Source organism: Oncorhynchus nerka, linkage group LG20 (assembly GCF_034236695.1).
Source record: "Oncorhynchus nerka isolate Pitt River linkage group LG20, Oner_Uvic_2.0, whole genome shotgun sequence".
Lineage (NCBI taxonomy): Eukaryota > Metazoa > Chordata > Actinopteri > Salmoniformes > Salmonidae > Oncorhynchus > Oncorhynchus nerka.
In genome coordinates this window covers 55,714,873-55,734,616 of record NC_088415.1, presented here as the reverse complement: position 1 = coordinate 55,734,616, position 19,744 = coordinate 55,714,873, and the positions used below count along the sequence as shown (strand labels likewise).

Sequence of the window (19,744 nt, the reverse complement as noted above, 5' to 3'; positions counted from 1 at the left end):
AAACGTAGGCCTACATGTATGTGCAGAAGTGATTCGGATCTGATTTGAGAAATACATTTCCAACAGGGAGGGTTGGGGGAGAGATAAACGTAGGCCTACATGTATGTGCAGAAGGAATTCGGATCTGATTGGAGAAATACATTTCCAACAGGGAGGGGTGGGGGCGAGATAAACGTAGGCCTACATGTATGTGCAGAAGGGATTCGGATCTGATTGGAGAAATATGTGTCCAGCGAGGAGGGGTGGGGGCGACAACTCCGTATTCGTATCCTCTGCCTTTCAATTTATAGCCGTTGATTCTTGAAGTATATAACTTAGAAATGCCGCATGAGCTTAATTCAACTGTCGTACCCCATCAGAAGCCAAAATATAAGCTTGTTTCACTCCAATGTAAACATAAACACACTGTATGGCCTCAAAACATGGTTAAAACGATCATTTTGATATCATGGATGGTCAGTCCTTGCAGCGGTCTATGAATTTGAGAGTGGTTACATTTCAACACGCACATTCCTCAGCTTTTTTTCCTCCAAAACTCAGGTGGGCTGACAGCTTTGTTATTGTGTAAATGATAGATTCTAGCTTTTAAACAGTTTTACTGTAAATAATTGTTACATTAGGCCTACCCTTCAAAATGACCTTCTCAAAATGGCAGTACAGACCCGCCCAGGGGACACACTTTTCAGCTACTTCGATACAGCTACTACTTGAAGTGATTTTCGTAGCAGGTTATGAGAGCATTTTCCCTAACACTAACCATTTTCCGAACCTTAACTTCAGTCTCCTAACCTGCTACATGAACTCTCCTAATCACTGTGTAAATTCTCCTAACCTGCTACGAAAAAGTAACTTCCAGCCATAGCATACCACCCTGCATCCCACTGTTGATTTGCCTCTGAAGCTAAGCAGGGTTGGTCCTGGATGGGAGACCAGATGCTGCAGGAAGTTGTGGTGGGAGGCCAATAGGAGGCACTATTTCCTCTGGTTAAAAAAAAATCTCAATGCCCCAGGGCAGTGATTGAGGACATTTCCTTGTGTAAAGTGCTGTCTTTTGGATGGGACGTTAAAATGGGTGTCCTGGCTCTCTGTGGTCACTAATGTTAAACCCAGCTAAATTCCCAATCTGGCTCTCATACCATTATGGCCACCTAATCATACCCAACTTCCAATTGTCTCATTCATCCCAACCTCCTCTCCCCTGTAACTATTCCCCAGGTCATTGATGTAAATGAGAACGTGTTCTCAGTCATTTTACCTGGTAAAATAAGGGATAAATAAAAAGTATCCAAGTGGAGTGAAAATAGTGCATGGGTTTCCACTAGTTACCAAAGTCAAAATTGCATATATTGTAAAAACGGATTAATTTTTTTGTGATGCTTTTGGTCTTAATTTAAGATTTAGGGTTAGGCATACGGTTAGCAGTGTGGTTAAGGTTAGGTTTAGGTTTCAAATCACATTTTAAGAAGATAAATTGTAGAAATAGGCGGGGATTATGACGTTGTGGCTGACCGTAGTGTCAGGAAAAATATAATAATGCTGCGTTTAAAACCCATGGGAACTCGGAACTGGTGCCTCGTTCAAAACAACTGGTAACGCGGACAATACAAGGTCAAAACATGACGTCAGTGAACTTCAGGTAGGAAAGTTGTAGCTCCAGATAGAGGCCCGAATTCCCGAGTAGTAATTCCGAATTGCATGATTGTTCAAAACGTTCTTTCCCCCGAGTTGTCAGTTAGAGATTTCCCGAGTTCCTAGTTGTTACGAACGCGGCATAACATCTAGACACGCCATATCCTGTTCCAGCTGTCAAATAAAAAATGGCGTTGCTTCTAAGGTCAGTAGTTAGCTAACTGTACCGTACCTAACTTTGATACATTTTATTTGGGGGGGTTAGACGTGTACTACTCATTAAGAATAATTTGATGTTCAAGTATATTGTTTAACTTACCTAGAAAGCTTGCGTCACCCCGTTGCTTGTTGCATACAAGTTAAATAGTTAACTCCTACTGTGACGACAGGTTTGAGATGTACATGTTATTTTGATAGCTTATAAAGGCTACAATGAGCTCTACATTCGTATGGAAGCCATGCGTCCAATTTCCATGGATGTAACGGCCAATCTAGATAGCTAACTTTAGCCTGCTTGTGAAGTATCGTAACTAACTAGCTTGTTCCAACCTTGGATGTGAGGTTAGCTTGGGACTCCTCTCATCACGTGTGACCCAAATAGAAGTTGAACCCTTTTACTACTAGCTACTTAGCTAGCTAGCGTACTAGTATTTCTTCCTCATATAGAACGGCCCAGTAACCTCAGCTCATCTAGGATATTTGAACATTAACACCCTCGAAATGTTGAACTTTGACCACACAGTTTATGATTGCTTGTGCATTATTAATTGAGCCATTGCGCAACCTTCTCACCAATATCAAACAAGCTGCAAGGAATTAAGAAGGAAGCTGCTCACGAATCTTGTCCTTAAACCTTGTTATTACTAACATTACTAAATGTGTTTTGCTTCATCTCTCTCAGGACCTTTACCCGACAGGGCACTTGCTTGTTCCGCCCTCAGTTTGGCATTCTATGCAGACAGTGAGTAGATGTGTCGATTGTGTGTCTGTGTACACTTGTCTCTGTTATTTTTCTATGTAGATAAAAGTGTCCTATAGCCTTGTGTTCTAAATTCATTTTTTCTCTCTGCCTCTAAGTGCTGTTCCAATGGGAACCACAGCAAATGAGGAAATGAACACGTTTTGGGCCAAAAACAACAAATTGAACCGACCCATGTCGCCACATCTGACCATCTATAAGTAAGTTAACTACATGTGTGATAATAAAGAAGCTCACACTGCACCTCAGTAATAGCTGTCCTTGTTGAATTTGGTGCTGAGTTGCTTGATTCTGTTTGTACAGTCCATTGAGTCTCCAGGCCATCAGCGATTCATTTCATGGGAAGACCATAGGCACAGCTTTGATTCAGTGTATTGTGACATGGTTTATGGATCAGGGGAGCACAAGTACCTTTTTTAAAGCACAAAACAACCATTCCTCACAATATATTTTACTCTATGTATGTAATGATCCTTTATCACTTTTGCTGGACCAGCTAGGCCACAGTGTATTAGACTAAACGTCAGATGACATGGCCGGGAATAACTCAGGCCCCCAACTTGAACTTGATAGGGTTTATATCCAGTGTGAACTACAAATGCTGTGTTTTATATACTGTATGTGTGATGACCATGGTACCCTGTGTATTGCAGGTGGTCAATGCCTATGATGATGTCCATCACACACAGAGGCACAGGAGTGGGACTCAGTGGAGGTAATGTAACAACCGTGTACAGTATGTGGAAAGGCCCACATGATCACAGCCCTCAACATATATTTATTGTTCTTTCTCTCTCTCAGGTATCTCAGCATTTGCTCTATTAGCACTGGTGTTGCCAGGTAACTATCCATACTACCTTGACCTGATCCACTCCCTGTCCGTTGGTCCTGCTCTGCTCAGCCTTGCCAAGTTTGGCATTGCCTTCCCTGTGTCCTACCACACCTTGAACGGAATCCGCCATCTGGTAAGTACTGTGTCCACAGCGCACAACAACACAAGTCGACACTGTCTGCCGGTCCTTGTTTTTCCTTAATATATTCTCCTTTTCTTTCTCTCTCTCTTTGTTAGTTCTGGGATAGCGGTAAGGGATTTAAGATTCCTGAGGTGTATCGCTCGGGCTACGTGGTCATTGTGCTGTCAATACTGACCTCCATTGCTGCCATTGCATACATGTGAGCAGCATGACGAGAGCAGAGAAAAGGAGTGCAGGAAGAGACACGAGGGATGTTTTTTTTATTTTGAAATGTTCTTGTCTTTGTGTCCCCAACACAGTAATTGAATGAATAAATAAATGTCTAACCTATTTTTTTCCCCTTTTGTTTCTGTTTCTATCATGGAAAGGCATAGCCCGGTCTCAGACTAATGTTTTGTTTCACTTAGCTCGCATTCTGTTTTACTTACCTATGGCGAGATCAGTCCGGTTTCACAAGGCTAGAAAAGGATACTGTTGTGTGATGGGGGAAATTAAACTGAAATAATGGAAATAGGACCATAATATCACCCTGTTTGTTATCTAACTGAACAATAATGTCACCTTCTCAAATGGCTCCCTATGAAGTCCATTACTTTTGAAAAGGGCCCATATGGCTCTGGTCAAAAATAGTGCTATATATCTATATATAGTAAACAGGTTGCCTCTTCACATGGTAATGTCCTACATTTGTCTCCATTTACGTCTTCCATTTATCTGCAATAGATCCACATTTACATCACTCAGAGATTCAAATCAGCATTAATGCCACTTGCAAGTCAGAGCTTAAGCTTGTGGTGTTTCAACTCGAATCTCTAATATCTATTCAAGCCCCAAGTTAAGTCTCGATCCGAGTCCATATCTGTATCTCCGCCACAGTGGGAGTGGAGCGTGTGGATCATCCTCAGCCTAGTGAAAGAGACAGTCCCATTACTTTGTTTTATGTGTCCACATCCCACCTCACCATTAATAGCATTTTGTAGCCAGGGCAGAAGTTTGATATGAAAGCTGACTGAGTTATCGTTTTCTGAAACATATATATATATGGATCCGTGGCGATTTCAGCATGTAAATCTTGGTTGGGCAAACAAAAATGTGGGATGCATGCCAGCAAAGCCACTACACAACACTAAACAATACATTAATTGTTCTAGAACGGTGACAAACGGTGCCTACCAAACTGTTAACCTAACAGCAGTCCCAACACCTTACCGCTGCCACAGCTGGCTTTCAGCGGAGCCTTGTCTGACAGCAAAACAGTTCATTCAGCCTCATTTACTGCCTTTAAAAAAACGTGGCTGATATGGCTCACTTGCTTAAACAAATGTGTGTTCTACTGACAATTGAGATGTACAAACTATGGCATAAGGGGATGATGAGCGGATAAGAGGCCATCTGTAATTTCGATTAAGACATTAATTAGCGAGCAACGACGGACATAGTCATAACTATTTGTTCAGCACTTTTGAGATGTACATTGACAGAATTCAGAACATGGGCAGTTCTTACAGTGTACTTCCTGTACAAGTCAGAACCGTAGGATAAATAGAGGGGGCATATAAACAATGAACGCTTACAATATTCGATAACATTTCTCTAAAACAGGTTATAGGCTACATGTGCGCTACCAAATTAGAACAGTAGGTGAAATTAAGAGGTGAAAATAGACATTGGTGAGGCACATTGAACACCATTTAGGTCTTTGCGTGTCAAAAAACATACGTCATATAACACTATTTGACGTGTTAAATAAGCTTTTAATTTGACACGTCAAATAACACAATTATTTTATAGAATGTTGTTTGTGCTGAATTTGCACATGCAGACCAAGTGCCACCACTACTATCAGTAGCACTGTCAAAGCTGTACATAAAAAGTTTGCAAACAAGTACACACCGTCCACGAACGATGTGTTTACAATGCCGCATTGGTGAAAATAGACCAAATTATTACGGTGAGTCACATTGGCTACTAATACCTTACTACACAACATTCACTTAGTATTACTTTCTTAGCTACAGTTTACAGTATATAGCTACAGTATATCTCCTTTGCATATTATATAATTTATTTATTTTATTTTTTATTTTACCTTTATTTAACCAGGCAAGTCAGTTAAGAACACATTCTTATTTTCAATGACGGCCTGGGAACAGTGGGTTAACTGCCTGTTCAGGGGCAGAACGACAGATTTGTACCTTGTCAGCTCGGGGGTTTGAACTCGCAACCTTCCGGTTACTAGTCCAACGCTCTAACCACTAGGCTACCCTGCCGCCCCGTATATATAAATTATTATATAATTTATGCAGCAGCATACAATACATTTTTGGACTCACCTTGTGAAGGTGGCGCGATGGTCCTTTGGGGGCAAATTTTGTCATCATACTCTGTCATCAAAGTCTGGCATTCTCTGGATTTATGGTGGGAACTCAACAAAAAAACAAACACACAGCCACTCCATTGAATAGCAGGCTAATGTTAGTGATTGCTTTGCAATGCTTGCAGGTAACCAATTCCTTATAAACCACTCATTGTTGAATTTGTGATTTCCAACTTGTTGTGTAATCTTTATGTCCAATGGCCGATGAGCACCGATACGTTTTATCTATAGTTTCTCTAAATTATTCATCTTCATATGACAAGGATTAAAAAGGATTTGCCAGTAGATTGTCGACTTGATTCATGATGATGAGTGCTAGCTCAGAATTATGTAGTAAGATGTTGACATGATCAGTCCACTCAAAGCTACTGTACATATAATGTGGTTTGAAGTCATTTTATCTGCGGCCAATGACCTTGAGCCTTCTTGGAAGGGAACTTGTAATATAACTCTATGGCAGGACCCAAAGGGCTGAAATTTTGGATGTCTACCCTTACTAAGGACTTAAACTTGGCGATGACGTAGTGTCCCCATGAGTGACAGAACACTGAGCCAATCACGGTGCAATGCTCCTATTTTCTGCTCGCTCGCCCCGCCATCACATAAGGCACTGAGCTAAGCTGAAACACCTGCATTTTTTGATGGTGACTGGGAATATGATTGAATACAAAGAGTGCAGTTATTCCTGGCGTAAGGCAATCAAACAGGCTAAACGTCAGTACAGAGACAAAGTGGAGTCGCAATTCAACAGCTCAGACACGAGACGTATGTAGCATCATATTACCTCCACCTTACCTGTCACCCTAGACCCACTTCAGTTTGCATACCGCCCCAATAGATCCACAAACGATGCTATCGCCATCGCACTGCACACTGCCCTATCCCATCTGGACAAGAGGAATACCTTTGTAAGAATGCTGTTCATTGACTACAGCTCAGCCTTCAACACCATAGTACCCTCCAAGCTCATCATTAAGCCCTGGGCTTTAACTCTGCCCTGTGCAGCTGGGTCCTGGTCATCCTGACAGGTTGCCGGCAGGTGGTGAAGGTAGGAAACAACACTACTACGCTGATCCTCAACTCAGGGGCCTCACAAGGGTGCGTGCTCAGGCCCCTCATTTACTCCCTATTTACCCATGAATGCATGGCCACGCATGCTTCCAACTCAATCATCAAGTTTGTAGATGACACAACCGTATTAGGCTTGATTACCATCAACGACGAGACAGCCTAAAGGGGGGTATGGCTTCTGTCTGGCCACTCTAATATAAAGGCCTAATTGGTGGAGTGCTGCAGGGATGGTTGCCCTTCTGGATGGTCCTCCCATCTCCACAGAGGAACTCTGTCAGAGTGACCATTGGGTTCTTGGTCACCTCCCTGATCAAGGTTCTTCTCCCACGGTTGCTCAGTTTGGCCGCGTGGCCAGCTCTGGGAAGAGTCTTGGTGGTTCCAACCTGATTCCAGTTAAGAATGATGCATGGCCGGGCTCTAAAATACAAATTGGTTCTATATGTGATGCTCAACATGCTGCCTCTCCCATCATTGTATTATTTAACTAGACAAGTCAGTTAAGGACAAATTCTTATTTACAATGAAGGCAGAACAACAGATTTTTACCTTGTCAGCTCAGGGATTCAATCTAGCAACCTTTTAGTTACTGGCCCAACACTCTAACCACTAGGCTACCTTCCGCCTCCTGTTTCTAGGAGCATATACCCACGTGCCATCTCCTCATTGGGTTTTAGGAGCATATAGCCACATGGGTGATTGAAAGATGATGTCCACACTCCTGTCAGTTGTAAAGTTGTTTGACAACTGCCATATATAGTCCAAAGAAGAAAAAGAAGGAAGGAGGAGATGACGAGTAACAACCCAATGTTTATTCATTGACAAATTAGCTAGCAACAGCAAGCTAGCTAGATAAATTGCCATAAATGTTGAATGCTTTTTGACCTGTCCCAAATTAATATAATTGGTTCAGAGTTTGTTTTGATATTTCAACCTGCATGTCCTGACCGCTTCTGGTGGTGTTTAACAAAATCAACTTGCGCGTGATGGCGCACGGTTTGGTCAGTATTTAAGCTACCTTACGCCCTTTAGATCTCAGAGAGCGCATGGTCTAAAGAAAAAGTGGTGACATAAGGAAAGAGTAATAGATTCTATTCACCAAGAGAGAAGGGGGGGAAATCTCCATGATGAGAGCATTATTTTATCGGATGCTTGTATCTGATATTTACAAGTTACATGAATTGTTACAAATGCACTTAATATTGTATTTTTCAAATAATTACTCAGCGTAATTATGCATGAAATCAAAGATGTTTGCCTATCCCTCAGATGAAACGCACAGAAACTGATATCGCCATCTTGGCGCTGCATAGTGATGCTGTTAGTGCGACCTCTACCGGCCTGTCGGTGAACAGCAGCCAAGTGGTCCTGATGCTGCGTGATGAGGATGCTGTATACGGTAGGGGGAAATATAAACCCTCTTATCATCATTTGGTGGGACTCAGTCTCTGTGGCGCAATGGAATAGCGCGCTGGACTTCTAATCCAGAGGCTCCGGGTTCGAGTCCCGGCAGAGATGAGTTGTATCAGGAGCCAAGTGGCTTTTTAGAAAACATAAACCTAGCAAATGTGTAGATGTACCTAAAGCATACCTTTTATTTCACTACAATATTGTGTCTATACGAATGTGTATGTTGTCTCTCAATGTGGAGATAATCTAATGGAGATTCTGTGGCAAAATAATATATTTTTTCTATAAAACGAAGTATGCCATTTCCAGAACAGATGCGTTTTGGTTTCTCTAAGCCATGCATTTTATTATCAGTTCTCATCGCAGTACCGCGATATCCTTTAGCAGGAGTCGGGAATGTGTGCGCAGTGCATGCACCGCTTGGTACGGAGTGATTTACCTCGTCAGACACTTTCCCTTGGAAGACTACAACTCTAGCTTGACATCTTAACTCAGACACCCATCTGCCCCCCCCACTTATCCTTTCTTTCGTGTGATCTGAATTCATTCACTCATCTATCCATAAGTCATTCATGAGGAATATAGAATAGGCTATACCCGCTCTGGCTGCCAGTATGTGGGAAATTATGACAATAATTGTAATTATAGGCAATAATGAGTGTCACATTATGTAACTACTTTTAATCATATATTAGGCCTAAGCCATATAAAAAACTCATTGCACGTGCCTGTGTGCACATTTGTTTCAATTACACAAATTAAGTATTCTAGGTATCCACCATCATCAAAAATAGATCAAATTACATGTTGATATTGTATGTTGATTATGCAACTGCCGCTCGTATAGGAATGCGCTCAATGACAACTCTTTGCCTCGTGCTTCTGTTTTCAGCACCTGGAGCTGTCCTGCACTCACATGCCCTGTCAGGGACTTTTTAGAGACACTATAATTTCAGTCCTATCCAACAACTAATTAAAACACCGCGTTTGAATTAAACGGATGCATTAAATGCTGCAATGAGTAGGCATATGTGTCTCTATGTGTTGAATTTTAAGAGACATTATATTTGTAAAAACAATCCTGCTGCTTCTACAGCTGTGAGTTTGGTGATCCCTTGTCTATCCCCCAGTTTGACATTGATTTCCTCCTGCCTCCTGTTTGTTGCCTATGGTAGTGATTGGGCTTTTCGTGCCGGCATCCACCATGTTTTAACCCCATGCCTCCCCACACACACGAACTAATCCGCGTGCAAAACTAATCCTTAATCCCCTCGCGAGTTGAACCTCCCCCCTCCACTGAACACCCACCTGGCGGGCCTGGCGCGTGTTGATTCCACTCAGACAGACCACGCCTCGCGCTGTCAGCCAAAAAGGCCCCAACTACAGTTCAGAAAGCAGAGCAAAACATGTCAGGTCTAGGCCTACATCGGTTATCTATGGGGACTATGCCTACTACCACTTCTACCTATAGACTATTACGACTAAATATTGAATAATACAAAATCAATTCAGAAATAACTATTCTAATTTGTCTATAAGAGGCTAAGAACAATACTATGAGATGACTGGGCATACAATCTATATGAATAGCCTATGAAATCTCAGTTTCTCTCTTTCTTTCCAAATATATCTCAATCTGTCTCTTAGCTCTCTCTCTCTCTCTGCGTGTCTCTCCCTCTTCCAGGCAGTATGCGCTGGCTCTGTTATCCGAATGGTACGGGCCAAATCGTATTAAAATCCCCTCCCCCTCCCTCACTCCTCCGCCCCACACGCCACCCCTCCTCCCTCCTGTCTTTCAGACAGACTGTTTTTGCTGCATTGAACGGTAGCCGTGGAGAGAGGGAAAACGCAAGAAAAACAAAGAAGCCGAAGAAGGAAGATAAAAAAAAAAGTCAATATAGACATATCCAGAGAGACCTCAGATCCAGCGCCAGCTATCCTGCATCACAAGGACCACTTCCAGACCAGAACCAACGGCGACAAAGAGTGCAGGACCCGGACTCCAGAGGCGTATATCGGTGTGTATGCTGCTATGTCTGTCCTTACGAATATCATTGTTGTTGGCTGTGTCCGGGCTGTAAGCGAACGGGAGACACCTGTCACTGTTGTAAATACGATGCGTTCTTGTCCTGGAATGTTTCTGCGTGCGCCTCGCTCAGTAGCCTAGGTTACTGGCAGGTGGTGGAGGTAAACCGTTATATTGACCCGGGAATAAAACGCTAAACGCGTTGTATAATTTAGTGCGAATATGCTTTTTGTTGTTGGACTGTAGCTTACGTTATGCCCCGCCGTCTCTTCCCTCACGGCTTTTAACACTGGTCGTGTGGCTGCAACAGCGCGCTGTTTGCACTGTTATTTCCACGTTTATAGGCTACAAGGTGTCTCCGATTGCCTCCACACGTTGGCTAATTTCGTTTATTGGGAGAAAGGTGTAGGGAAAGGGGGCTCCATTCTAGATTCTACGCCGCATCCAGCAGCATTGCAGGTGCCTTGTAGGCTATACCTATCTTTAGGTTGGACTTATCCAATCCTTTGTAGAGGGGCTATTATTAGTGGTGATCCGCAATAATGTTATTATAGCCTACCAATCAGTTCTGTGTTTTTCTTGACACACTCCTCGAATGGTTCCAACAAGAATAAACACCCCCCTGCCCTATCCTATCCCCGCCCTATATTCGCCCGCCCGTCCCGCAGGCAACCTCTCTCTCGCCATGGCTCGCGCTGCCGTTGAACCGAACCGTGACAATGAAGGAGCATTTCGAGGGTAGATCCTAGCCTTGCCTCGGCTGCCATGTAAAGCTATGTGCTTGTGAGAGCCCGAGGGTATGTATTATAGTGACACAATGTGCGTTACATCTGTGTCATGTGAAGCACAGACGGGGAATTCTCAACGGGCGACCGGTGCAGGCATCTTGCTGTTCACTCCTGCGTTTTGCTTGGCCAATAGGGGGATTTGATTTGTGTTATTTGTAGTTAACAAGAGTTGTTTTGGTCCCAGAAAACATCCCACCTATACATGGCAGCTTGTAGCATTCTCAGGACCAAAGCAAGATTTGTTGTAAAGCTAATTTCCTGCAATTCTACACATTTTGCTATGGGATTGAGAGAAGAAATAGCCGTTTTAAAGCAACATTTTCCCAATTCTACACATTTTGCCATGGGATTGAGAGAAGAAAAGCTGTTTTAAAGCAAAATTTTCCCAATTTGACACATTTTGTCATGACTAATGCCATGTTCATATGATATCTGAATGAGAGTGACTAACAAAATCAATGAGGGCCCCCTGGAGGTTGGGGACCCTGGGCATGTTCCTCCTGTGCCCGGTCAGTAATTCAGCCATGATACGTACCTAGAAATCTATAAAATGTTAGCTGACATGGGCTAATTGAGTGACTGTCAGTGACTGACACAACAAGAGAACAACTGCTGATGCAAAACCAATTTGAGAAATTGCAGTTTGTGTGCTTTACTATCCTAACTAACAGTAAGTTGAGACACCGACTGACTTCCGAAAAAATATTGCTTATAATTGGCACTGCACCTTTACATTTAGAGGTGGACTGAATACATTTAGGGCAGGGCTTCTCAAACTCTTTGGGTCCGGGGAACCCATTTGGAATAACAAATTCATCAGGGACCCCCTCATAATCAGAACAACAACTTAAAAATAGAACAATGTATTGTATTGCACACTTTAAACTTATTCCACAGATCCATGGCCAAAAGTTGTTTAAACAGTTGTTAGTAATATTCATAAAAAAATGAAATGTAAAAAAAAATGACACAAATATTTTGAGATCTGGCCGTGGACCCCGCTTTGAAAACCTCTGATAACAATGATAACAGACACTGATTTTCCGCCTAGTGATTTACAGTTGCCTTTTACGGCAGTAGGCTATAGACTTGGTCACTGCGTCACCACCCGATACTTTATGACACAGGCAGATTGATAAAACCCATGGAGCAGTTACGTGAGTAGCGATGTCCAAACGTTCATTCAGCACCGGCCAACCAATCAGAAAGCAAGCAATTCATCAATAATTGTCTGGTTTTATCTCCACTGCTGTAGGTAATACTCTGGTAACACCCCGGTGCTCCTCTGCCTACCCTCGTGAGGATTCATCGAGACGAACAAACAGATCTGTGTGTCCAACCGACCATGGCATTCCCTTCTTACCCGGTCCCTGGTCTATGGACTCTGAGCTTATTGACACTACTGGCAGCCTCTGTTCAAAGCAACTTCATCGTTTTTGGTAAGCATCTCTCTCGCCCCTCCTCCCACACTCCCCCCTCTTCCCCTCCACTATCTGACGCTCTATCCTGTTGACGTTTTATTTGTTACCGTGTGATTACAAGGGAGTCATGGAGCCGTTAATAATAAGCTCATGGGGCACGTCCCCCCTCCCCATGAACACCAACTGAATTTCTGCTCTTGTTTTTAAAGAATGTGTGTGACTTACATGTGCACAAACAGGCCTGTGCTATGCCTCTCTCGGTGTCACACACACATGTGCACAAACAGGCCTGTGCTATGCCTCTCTCAGTGTCACACACACATGTGCACAAACAGGCCTGTGCTATGCCTCTCTCGGTGTCACACACACATGTGCACAAACAGGCCTGTGCTATGCCTCTCTCGGTGTCACACACACGTGCACAAACAGGCCTGTGCTACGCCTCTCTCGATGTCACACACATATGTGCACAAACAGGCCTGTGCTATGCCTCTCTCGGTGTCACACACATATGTGCACAAACAGGCCTGTGCTATGCCTCTCTCGGTGTCACACACATATGTGCACAAACAGGCCTGTGCTATGCCTCTCTCGGTGTCACACACATATGTGCACAAACAGGCCTGTGCTATGCCTCTCTCGGTGTCACACACATATGTGCACAAACAGGCCTGTGCTATGCCTCTCTCGGTGTCACACACACATGTGCACAAACAGGCCTGTGCTATGCCTCTCTCGGTGTCACACACATATGTGCGCATACATAGGCTACCCCTGCACATTATTATGTGGGGCCAATGTGCTCATAATCATTAGTGACATTGAAAATGGATCATTGGGAGAGCCCTCACTGGATACAGTAGGTCACACACACACACACACACACACACACACACACACACACACACACACACACACTCTTGCAGATACACACACACACACACACACACACACACACATGCTCTTGCAGATACACACACACACACACACACACACACACACACACACACACACACACACACACACACACACACACACACACACACTCTTGCAGATGTGCACTCACACGGAACCCCACCAATTTGAACGCATGCGAACACTTACTTTAACTATGTCAGCTGTTTTTACTGTCTGTTGAATAATGCATAACTGTATTTTCTGTGCTTCTGCGTATGAAATATGTGTTGAGAGCAGTGTGGAGGGGTTGTCAATGTGAGTCAATGGTCAGTGAGAAGCTGTAACCTACTGCTTGGGGTAGGGATGATAAACAATCTTCTGCTGCTACTGAGATAAGGGGCCAGTCCCAAATGGCACCCTATTCCCTATATAGTACACCGCTTTTGACTAGGCCCCATAGGGAGGCAACTGAGGTCAGTGTTGAGCACATGCTAATGAAATCCTATCATGGCCCGGTAAATAGAAATAATGATTGCAATTATTGAAAATATTCATCAAATTCAAGCATGTATAAGATGAGATAAAGTCCTGATTTCTGAAATTGAGAGGGCATAGACCTGATAGTGATTTTGGTTCTTCATGCGGATCTTATTTTGTCAATCCAACGCCAAGATTAAAATCTGCACCTGCAGTGCAACGAGGACTTCTCGCATTCAGAAATATGTCACATTTGATTAGGGTTTGTATTGGTGGAGAATTGACCATGCAAGAACAACCAATGGATTCCCTGAGCTTTTTGGTTGTAGCTTAAAGCTGTTTTACACTATTGTTGATCAACTGGGAGCCATTCAATCTAGGTTATCTGATCAGGTTGTTAAAGGAGCAATCGGCGATTGTTACATACATTTTTGGGACTTTTTTGATATACAGCAACACATGGCTTAATGTCGTGTGTCCGACCTAGTGGTAGTCTGCGTTCCACATTGCCCATAGAGCCCTCGTCAAAAGTAGTGCACTATATAGGGGATAGGGTGCCATTTGGAACAGAGTCCTAGATATATGGATGGAGGGGGGAGATGAAGGGGAGGGGGAGGGTCAAATAATGGTGATAATGGCCGGTGAATGGGGAGTTCATTTTAAAAGGCACTGAACAGAAGGGCCTACTTAGCGTAAATAATGCAATGTCATGTATCAGAGAGGAAAAGCGATTAGCTAGACAGATACATGCACTGCAGATAAACCATCAGATGCACCAAGCCTGTCTGTCACTACAACACACCTCAAAATCTATACTGTTGCTTTCAACCTTTCAAAGCCTCCATGTTATGGCTGTCTCTTACTTTCTTCTGCCCAGAAACAAAATGCACATGAATGATATGTATTAGCGAAACAATACAGGAGAGAGCGTGCATATTGTGTGTCAGCGCTCATTTAAACATTTGATGCAGAATGAAGAAACCACCATATGAGCAGTGTGTCAAAGCCAGGGAAAGGACAGCGCTTAACGGTTTGTCTGTGCTGTGGCCCCCATACAGGGAGCTTCTAATTGCACACAATTTGACAAATCCATTTTCCACAGCTGGATGTGCAGTGGAGCAGTTCAGATGGAGTATATCGCTGAAGGATACATATTAGATCACTGTGGTTGGGCAAGAATAAGTACCAAATGGCATCCCCTATGTCGTGCAGTACTTTTGACCAGAACCCTATGCGTTTCCTTAAGGGCTCTGGTCAAAAGTAGAGCAAACATATAGGGAATAGGGTGTCATTTGGGTTGCAGCCCCTGTTTCTGTATCGCTAAGCCAGTTACCTTAGGCCTGTGTGTTGTGTCCACACACACACACACACACACACACATGGTGGCCGCTAGCCTCTCGTCACTGACGGTGCCCCTTCTCTGCAGAGGCCAAATTACAGATCTCGGGGAATAATGTCTGCATCCCAAATGGCACCCTATTCCTTATGTAGTGCACTACATTTGTCCAGGCCCTTAGAGCCATCTGGGATCAGAGCCCATAGAGCAATATGTAGGGAACAGGGTTCCCTTTGGGATGCATCCATTGTGTGGTCTCATAGAGAAGACCACAACACGACGTGGTTAATAGTTTATTTACCTCAGTGCATTCTGTCTCGTGCGGCTCAGCAGTGGACCGCTGGATTGAGTGAGGCAGAGAGAGGCTGTTCTTTCAGCTGTGACCAATAATGAATGAATATTAAAGGACGGCATGCGGGTGTAGACCAATCATTAATTTGGTTGAGATTTACAGACGGGAGAGAGGGATGGCCTCTGTTCTGTGCCAGCAGTTCACTTTAGTCTGCTCAGGGAATGGGGCTCTGGCAGCATAGAGGCCTCCTGAAAGAACCACTCACACCACCGATTTCCTGTGGGCTGTTTATTGTTGACTGACTGACTGATTAATGTCCCAAATGGCACCCTATTACCTATATAGTGCACTATTTTTTAACCAGGACAGATATAGGAAATAGGCTGCCATTTGAGACGCAGAACCTGGCTGACAGGCGTCCTGTATGCTGTTTGTTTTTGACTGACGGACTGGTTGCATCCCAATTGGCAGCATATTCCTTATATAGTGGGCCTTTGTCAAAAGTAGTGTACTATAAAGGGAATAGGGTGCTAGTTGGGATTGTTACCTCGACAATCATGAGTGGCTCAAGGGAGGATGGGAGGGAGGCTCTAGCCTGTTAACAATGCTGAATGATAAGCACTGACTCATTAACAAGCTGGAGTACAAGAAGCCTGAGGGAATTACTGGCTAGTGACTGTGACATTAATAAAGAGGCCTAAGCTTCTACATCGCCCTCTAACTCTCTCTCTACTCTGGATGGCCCCGCCCAGGCCACTGGTTTTCAAACCTGGGGCCATATGTATCAAGCGACTCAGAGTAGGAGTGCTGATCTAGGATCAGTTTTGCCCTTTTAGATCACAATAAATATGGGTACAGTGCCTTGCAAAAGTATTCATGCCTCTTGGCGTTTTTCCTGTTTGGTTGCATTACAACCTGTAATTTAAATATATTTTTATTCGGATTTCATGTAATGGACATACAGAAAATAGACCAAATTGGTGAAGTGAAATGAAAAAAATAACTTGTTTAAAACAATACAAAAACGGTAAAGTGGTGTGTGCGTATGTATTCACCCCCTTTGCTATGAAGCCCCTAAATAAGATCTGGTGCAACCAATTACCTCCAGAAGTCACACAGTTAGTTAAATAAAGACCACCTGTGTGCAATCTAAGTGTCACATGATCTGTCATATGATCTCAGTATATATACACCTGTTCTGAAAGGCCCCAGAGTCTGCAACACCACTAAGCAAGGGGCACCACCAAGCAAGCGGCACCATGAAGACCAAGGAGCTCTCCAAACAGGTCAGGGACAAAGTTGTGGAGAAGTACAGATTAGGGTTGGGTTATAAAAAAATATCAGAAACTTTGAACATCCCACAGATCACCATTAAATCCATTATTAAAAATGGAAAGAATATGACACTACAACAAACCTACCAAGAGAGGGCCGCCCACCAAAACTCACAGACCAGGCAAGGAGGGCATTAATCAGAGAGTTAACAAAGAGACCAAAGATAACCCTGAAGGATCTGAAAAGTTCCACAGTGGAGATTGGAGTATCTGTCCATAGGACCACTTTAAGCCATACACTCCACAGAGTTGGGCTTTATGGATGAGTGGCCAGAAAAAAGCCAGAAGGTACTCTGGTCAGATGAGACTAAAATTGAGCTTTTTGGCCATCAAGGAAAATGCTGTGTTTTGAGATTACCATCCCCAAAGTGAAGCATGGTGGTGGCAGCATGCTGTGGGGATGTTTTTCATCACCAGGGAAACTGGTCAGAATTGAAGGAATGATGGATGGCGCTAAATAAAGGGAAATTCTTGAGGGAAACCTGTTTCAGTTTGCAGAGATTGTAGACTGGGACGGAGGTTCACCTTCCAGTAGGACAATGACCCTAAGCATACTGCTAAAGCAACACTCGAGTGGTTTAAGGGGAAACATTTAAATGTCTTGGAATGGCCTAGTCAAAGCCCAGACCTCAGTCCAATTGAGAATCTTTGGTATGACTTAAAGATTGCTGTACACCAGCGGAGCCCATCCAACTTGAAGGAGCTGGAGCAGTTTCTCCTTGAAGAATGGGCAAAAATCCCAGTGGCTAGATGTGCCAAGCTTATAGAGACATACACCAAGAGATTTGCAGCTGTAATTGCTGCAAAAGGTGTCTCTAAGTAAAGTATTGACTTTGGGGGGGATAGTTATGCACGCTCAAGTTTTCCGTTTTTTTTGTTGTCTTATTTCTTGTTTGCTTCACAATAACAAAATATTTTGCATCTTCAAAGTGGTAGGCATGTTGTGTAAATCAAATGATACAACCCCCCCAAAACATTTTTTTATTCCACATTGTAAGGCAACAAAATCGGAAAAATTTCAAGGGGGTGAATACTTTTGCAAGCCCATGTACATAGGCAGGAAAGATCCAAAGTTGTTCTGCGTCCCGATTCTCCACCCGTTTCCCACCTGTTTCCCAAGGCACACTATGTGTCATGGATTTAAAAGTATTGGATTGGCGTAATCATTGGCTAGAGGCAGTTTCCACCATTGTTGAATCCATGACGAGAAGTAGTGTGCAAGTGCACACTTTCAGAGAAGGGTGGAGAAAAGGGATGCAGTCATACTGGAGAGCTGCTGAGAGACAGAAAGGGAGAGAGGAATGAGAGAGAGGGAGACAAACAGACAGAGAGGGAGGGAGAGAGTGACGAATAAACAGAGAAAGAGAAAGAGAGGGAGGGAGAGACAAACAAAGAGGAGAGAGGGGACAGAGTGGGAGAGATGAAAAAAGAGAGAGAGAGCTGGATAGCGACAAAGAGAATGAGCGCGGCTGGCTGGGCCAATTTTTGTTTCACCAGCTGATTAACTGACCTGTTCCATTATTTAATTTTTTATTTATTTAACTAGGCAAGTCAGTTAAGAACAAATTCTTATTTTCAATGACAGCCAAGGAACAATGGGTTAACTGCTTTGTTCAGGGGCAGAACAACACATTTTTACCTTGTCAGCTCAGGGATTCAATCTTGCAACCTATCGGTTATTAGTCCAATGCTCGAACCACTAGGCTCCCTGCCGCCCAGTAACAACACCTGTCTGTCTGTCCCCCGATCAAATGGCACCCTCTATCCTATATAGTGCACTACCTTTGGCAAAAGTAGTGCACTATATAGAAAATAGGGTGCCATTTTGGATGAATACTTTAATTAGCACTGCTCTCTATTTGCACCAGATTCTTAGGCAACAGTGGTCTCCATCGTCCTCATTATTACTCCTATCTCATTATCATGATGGTTGATTAATTATATGATGATGGTTGATTAAGCTCCACGGAACAAAACGATAATCAACAGACAGACGTATAGATAGATAGTGAATCATTTCGATTGAGCTATAAGCAGTGTTATAATCTCTACGTCTGCATCCCTATTCCCTGTACAGTGCATTCGGAAAGTATTCAGACCCCTTCCCCTTTTCCACATTTCATTACGTTACAGCCTTATTCTAAAATGGATTAAATCAAAAAAAAAATCCTCATCAATCTACACACAATACCCCATAATGACAAAAACTATTTATTTATGTTAGCAAATTTATAAAATAACAAAACAGAAATACCTTTTTCACAAAAGTATTCAGACCCTTTGCTATGAGACTTGAAATTGAGCTCAGATGCAACCTGTTTCCATTGATCATCCTTCAGATGTTTCTTCAACTTTATTGGAGTCCACCTGTGGTAAATTCAAATGATTGGACATGATTTGGAAAGGCACAAAACTGTCAATATAAGGTCCCACAGTTGACAGTGCATGTCAGAGCAAAAACCAAGCCATGAGGTCGAAGGAATTGTCCGTAGAGCTCCGAGACAGGATTGTATCAAGGCACAGATCTGGGGAAGTGTACCAAAAAATGTCTGCAGCATTAAAGGTCCCCAAGAACACAGCGGTCTCCATCATTCTTAAACGGAAGAAGTTTGGAATCACTGAAACTCTTCCTAGAGCTGGCCGCCCGGCCAAACTGAGCAATCAAGGGAGAAGGGCCTTGGTCAGGACGGTGACCAAGATCCCGATGGTCACTCTGACAGAACGGGAGAACCTTCC

At 43.3% G+C, this 19,744-nt stretch overlaps 2 protein-coding genes and 1 non-coding gene across 5 annotated transcripts in view; all 3 read left to right on the top strand.

Annotated features, from left to right (window-relative positions):
• Window positions 1-1,748: 1,748 nt before the first annotated feature.
• On the top strand, window positions 1,749-3,912 carry LOC115101740 (succinate dehydrogenase cytochrome b560 subunit, mitochondrial-like). The gene is made up of 6 exons (XM_029621207.2): window positions 1,749-1,834; window positions 2,531-2,590; window positions 2,707-2,808; window positions 3,262-3,323; window positions 3,410-3,573; window positions 3,678-3,912. Exons 1-6 carry the CDS (start codon window positions 1,818-1,820, stop codon window positions 3,783-3,785), a joined length of 513 nt encoding a protein of 170 aa, XP_029477067.1. The 5' UTR covers window positions 1,749-1,817; the 3' UTR covers window positions 3,786-3,912.
• A 4,559-nt stretch (window positions 3,913-8,471) lies between these two features.
• On the top strand, window positions 8,472-8,545 carry trnar-ucu (transfer RNA arginine (anticodon UCU)). The gene has a single exon. It is a non-coding gene; the product is annotated as a tRNA-Arg (tRNA).
• A 1,673-nt stretch (window positions 8,546-10,218) lies between these two features.
• LOC115102828 (cell adhesion molecule 3-like) overlaps window positions 10,219-19,744 on the top strand; it is a 70,848-nt gene continuing 61,322 nt past the window's right edge. For 2 of the 3 annotated variants that reach the window (XM_065005619.1, XM_065005618.1), the window contains exons 1-2: window positions 10,220-10,455; window positions 12,507-12,690. In XM_065005619.1, the coding sequence (XP_064861691.1) occupies window positions 12,597-12,690 (94 nt within the window). In that variant the 5' untranslated portion in view covers window positions 10,220-10,455; window positions 12,507-12,596. Of the gene's footprint in view, window positions 10,456-12,506; window positions 12,691-19,744 lie in introns of all 3 variants that reach the window. The other variant, XM_065005620.1, reaches the window with a different exon arrangement.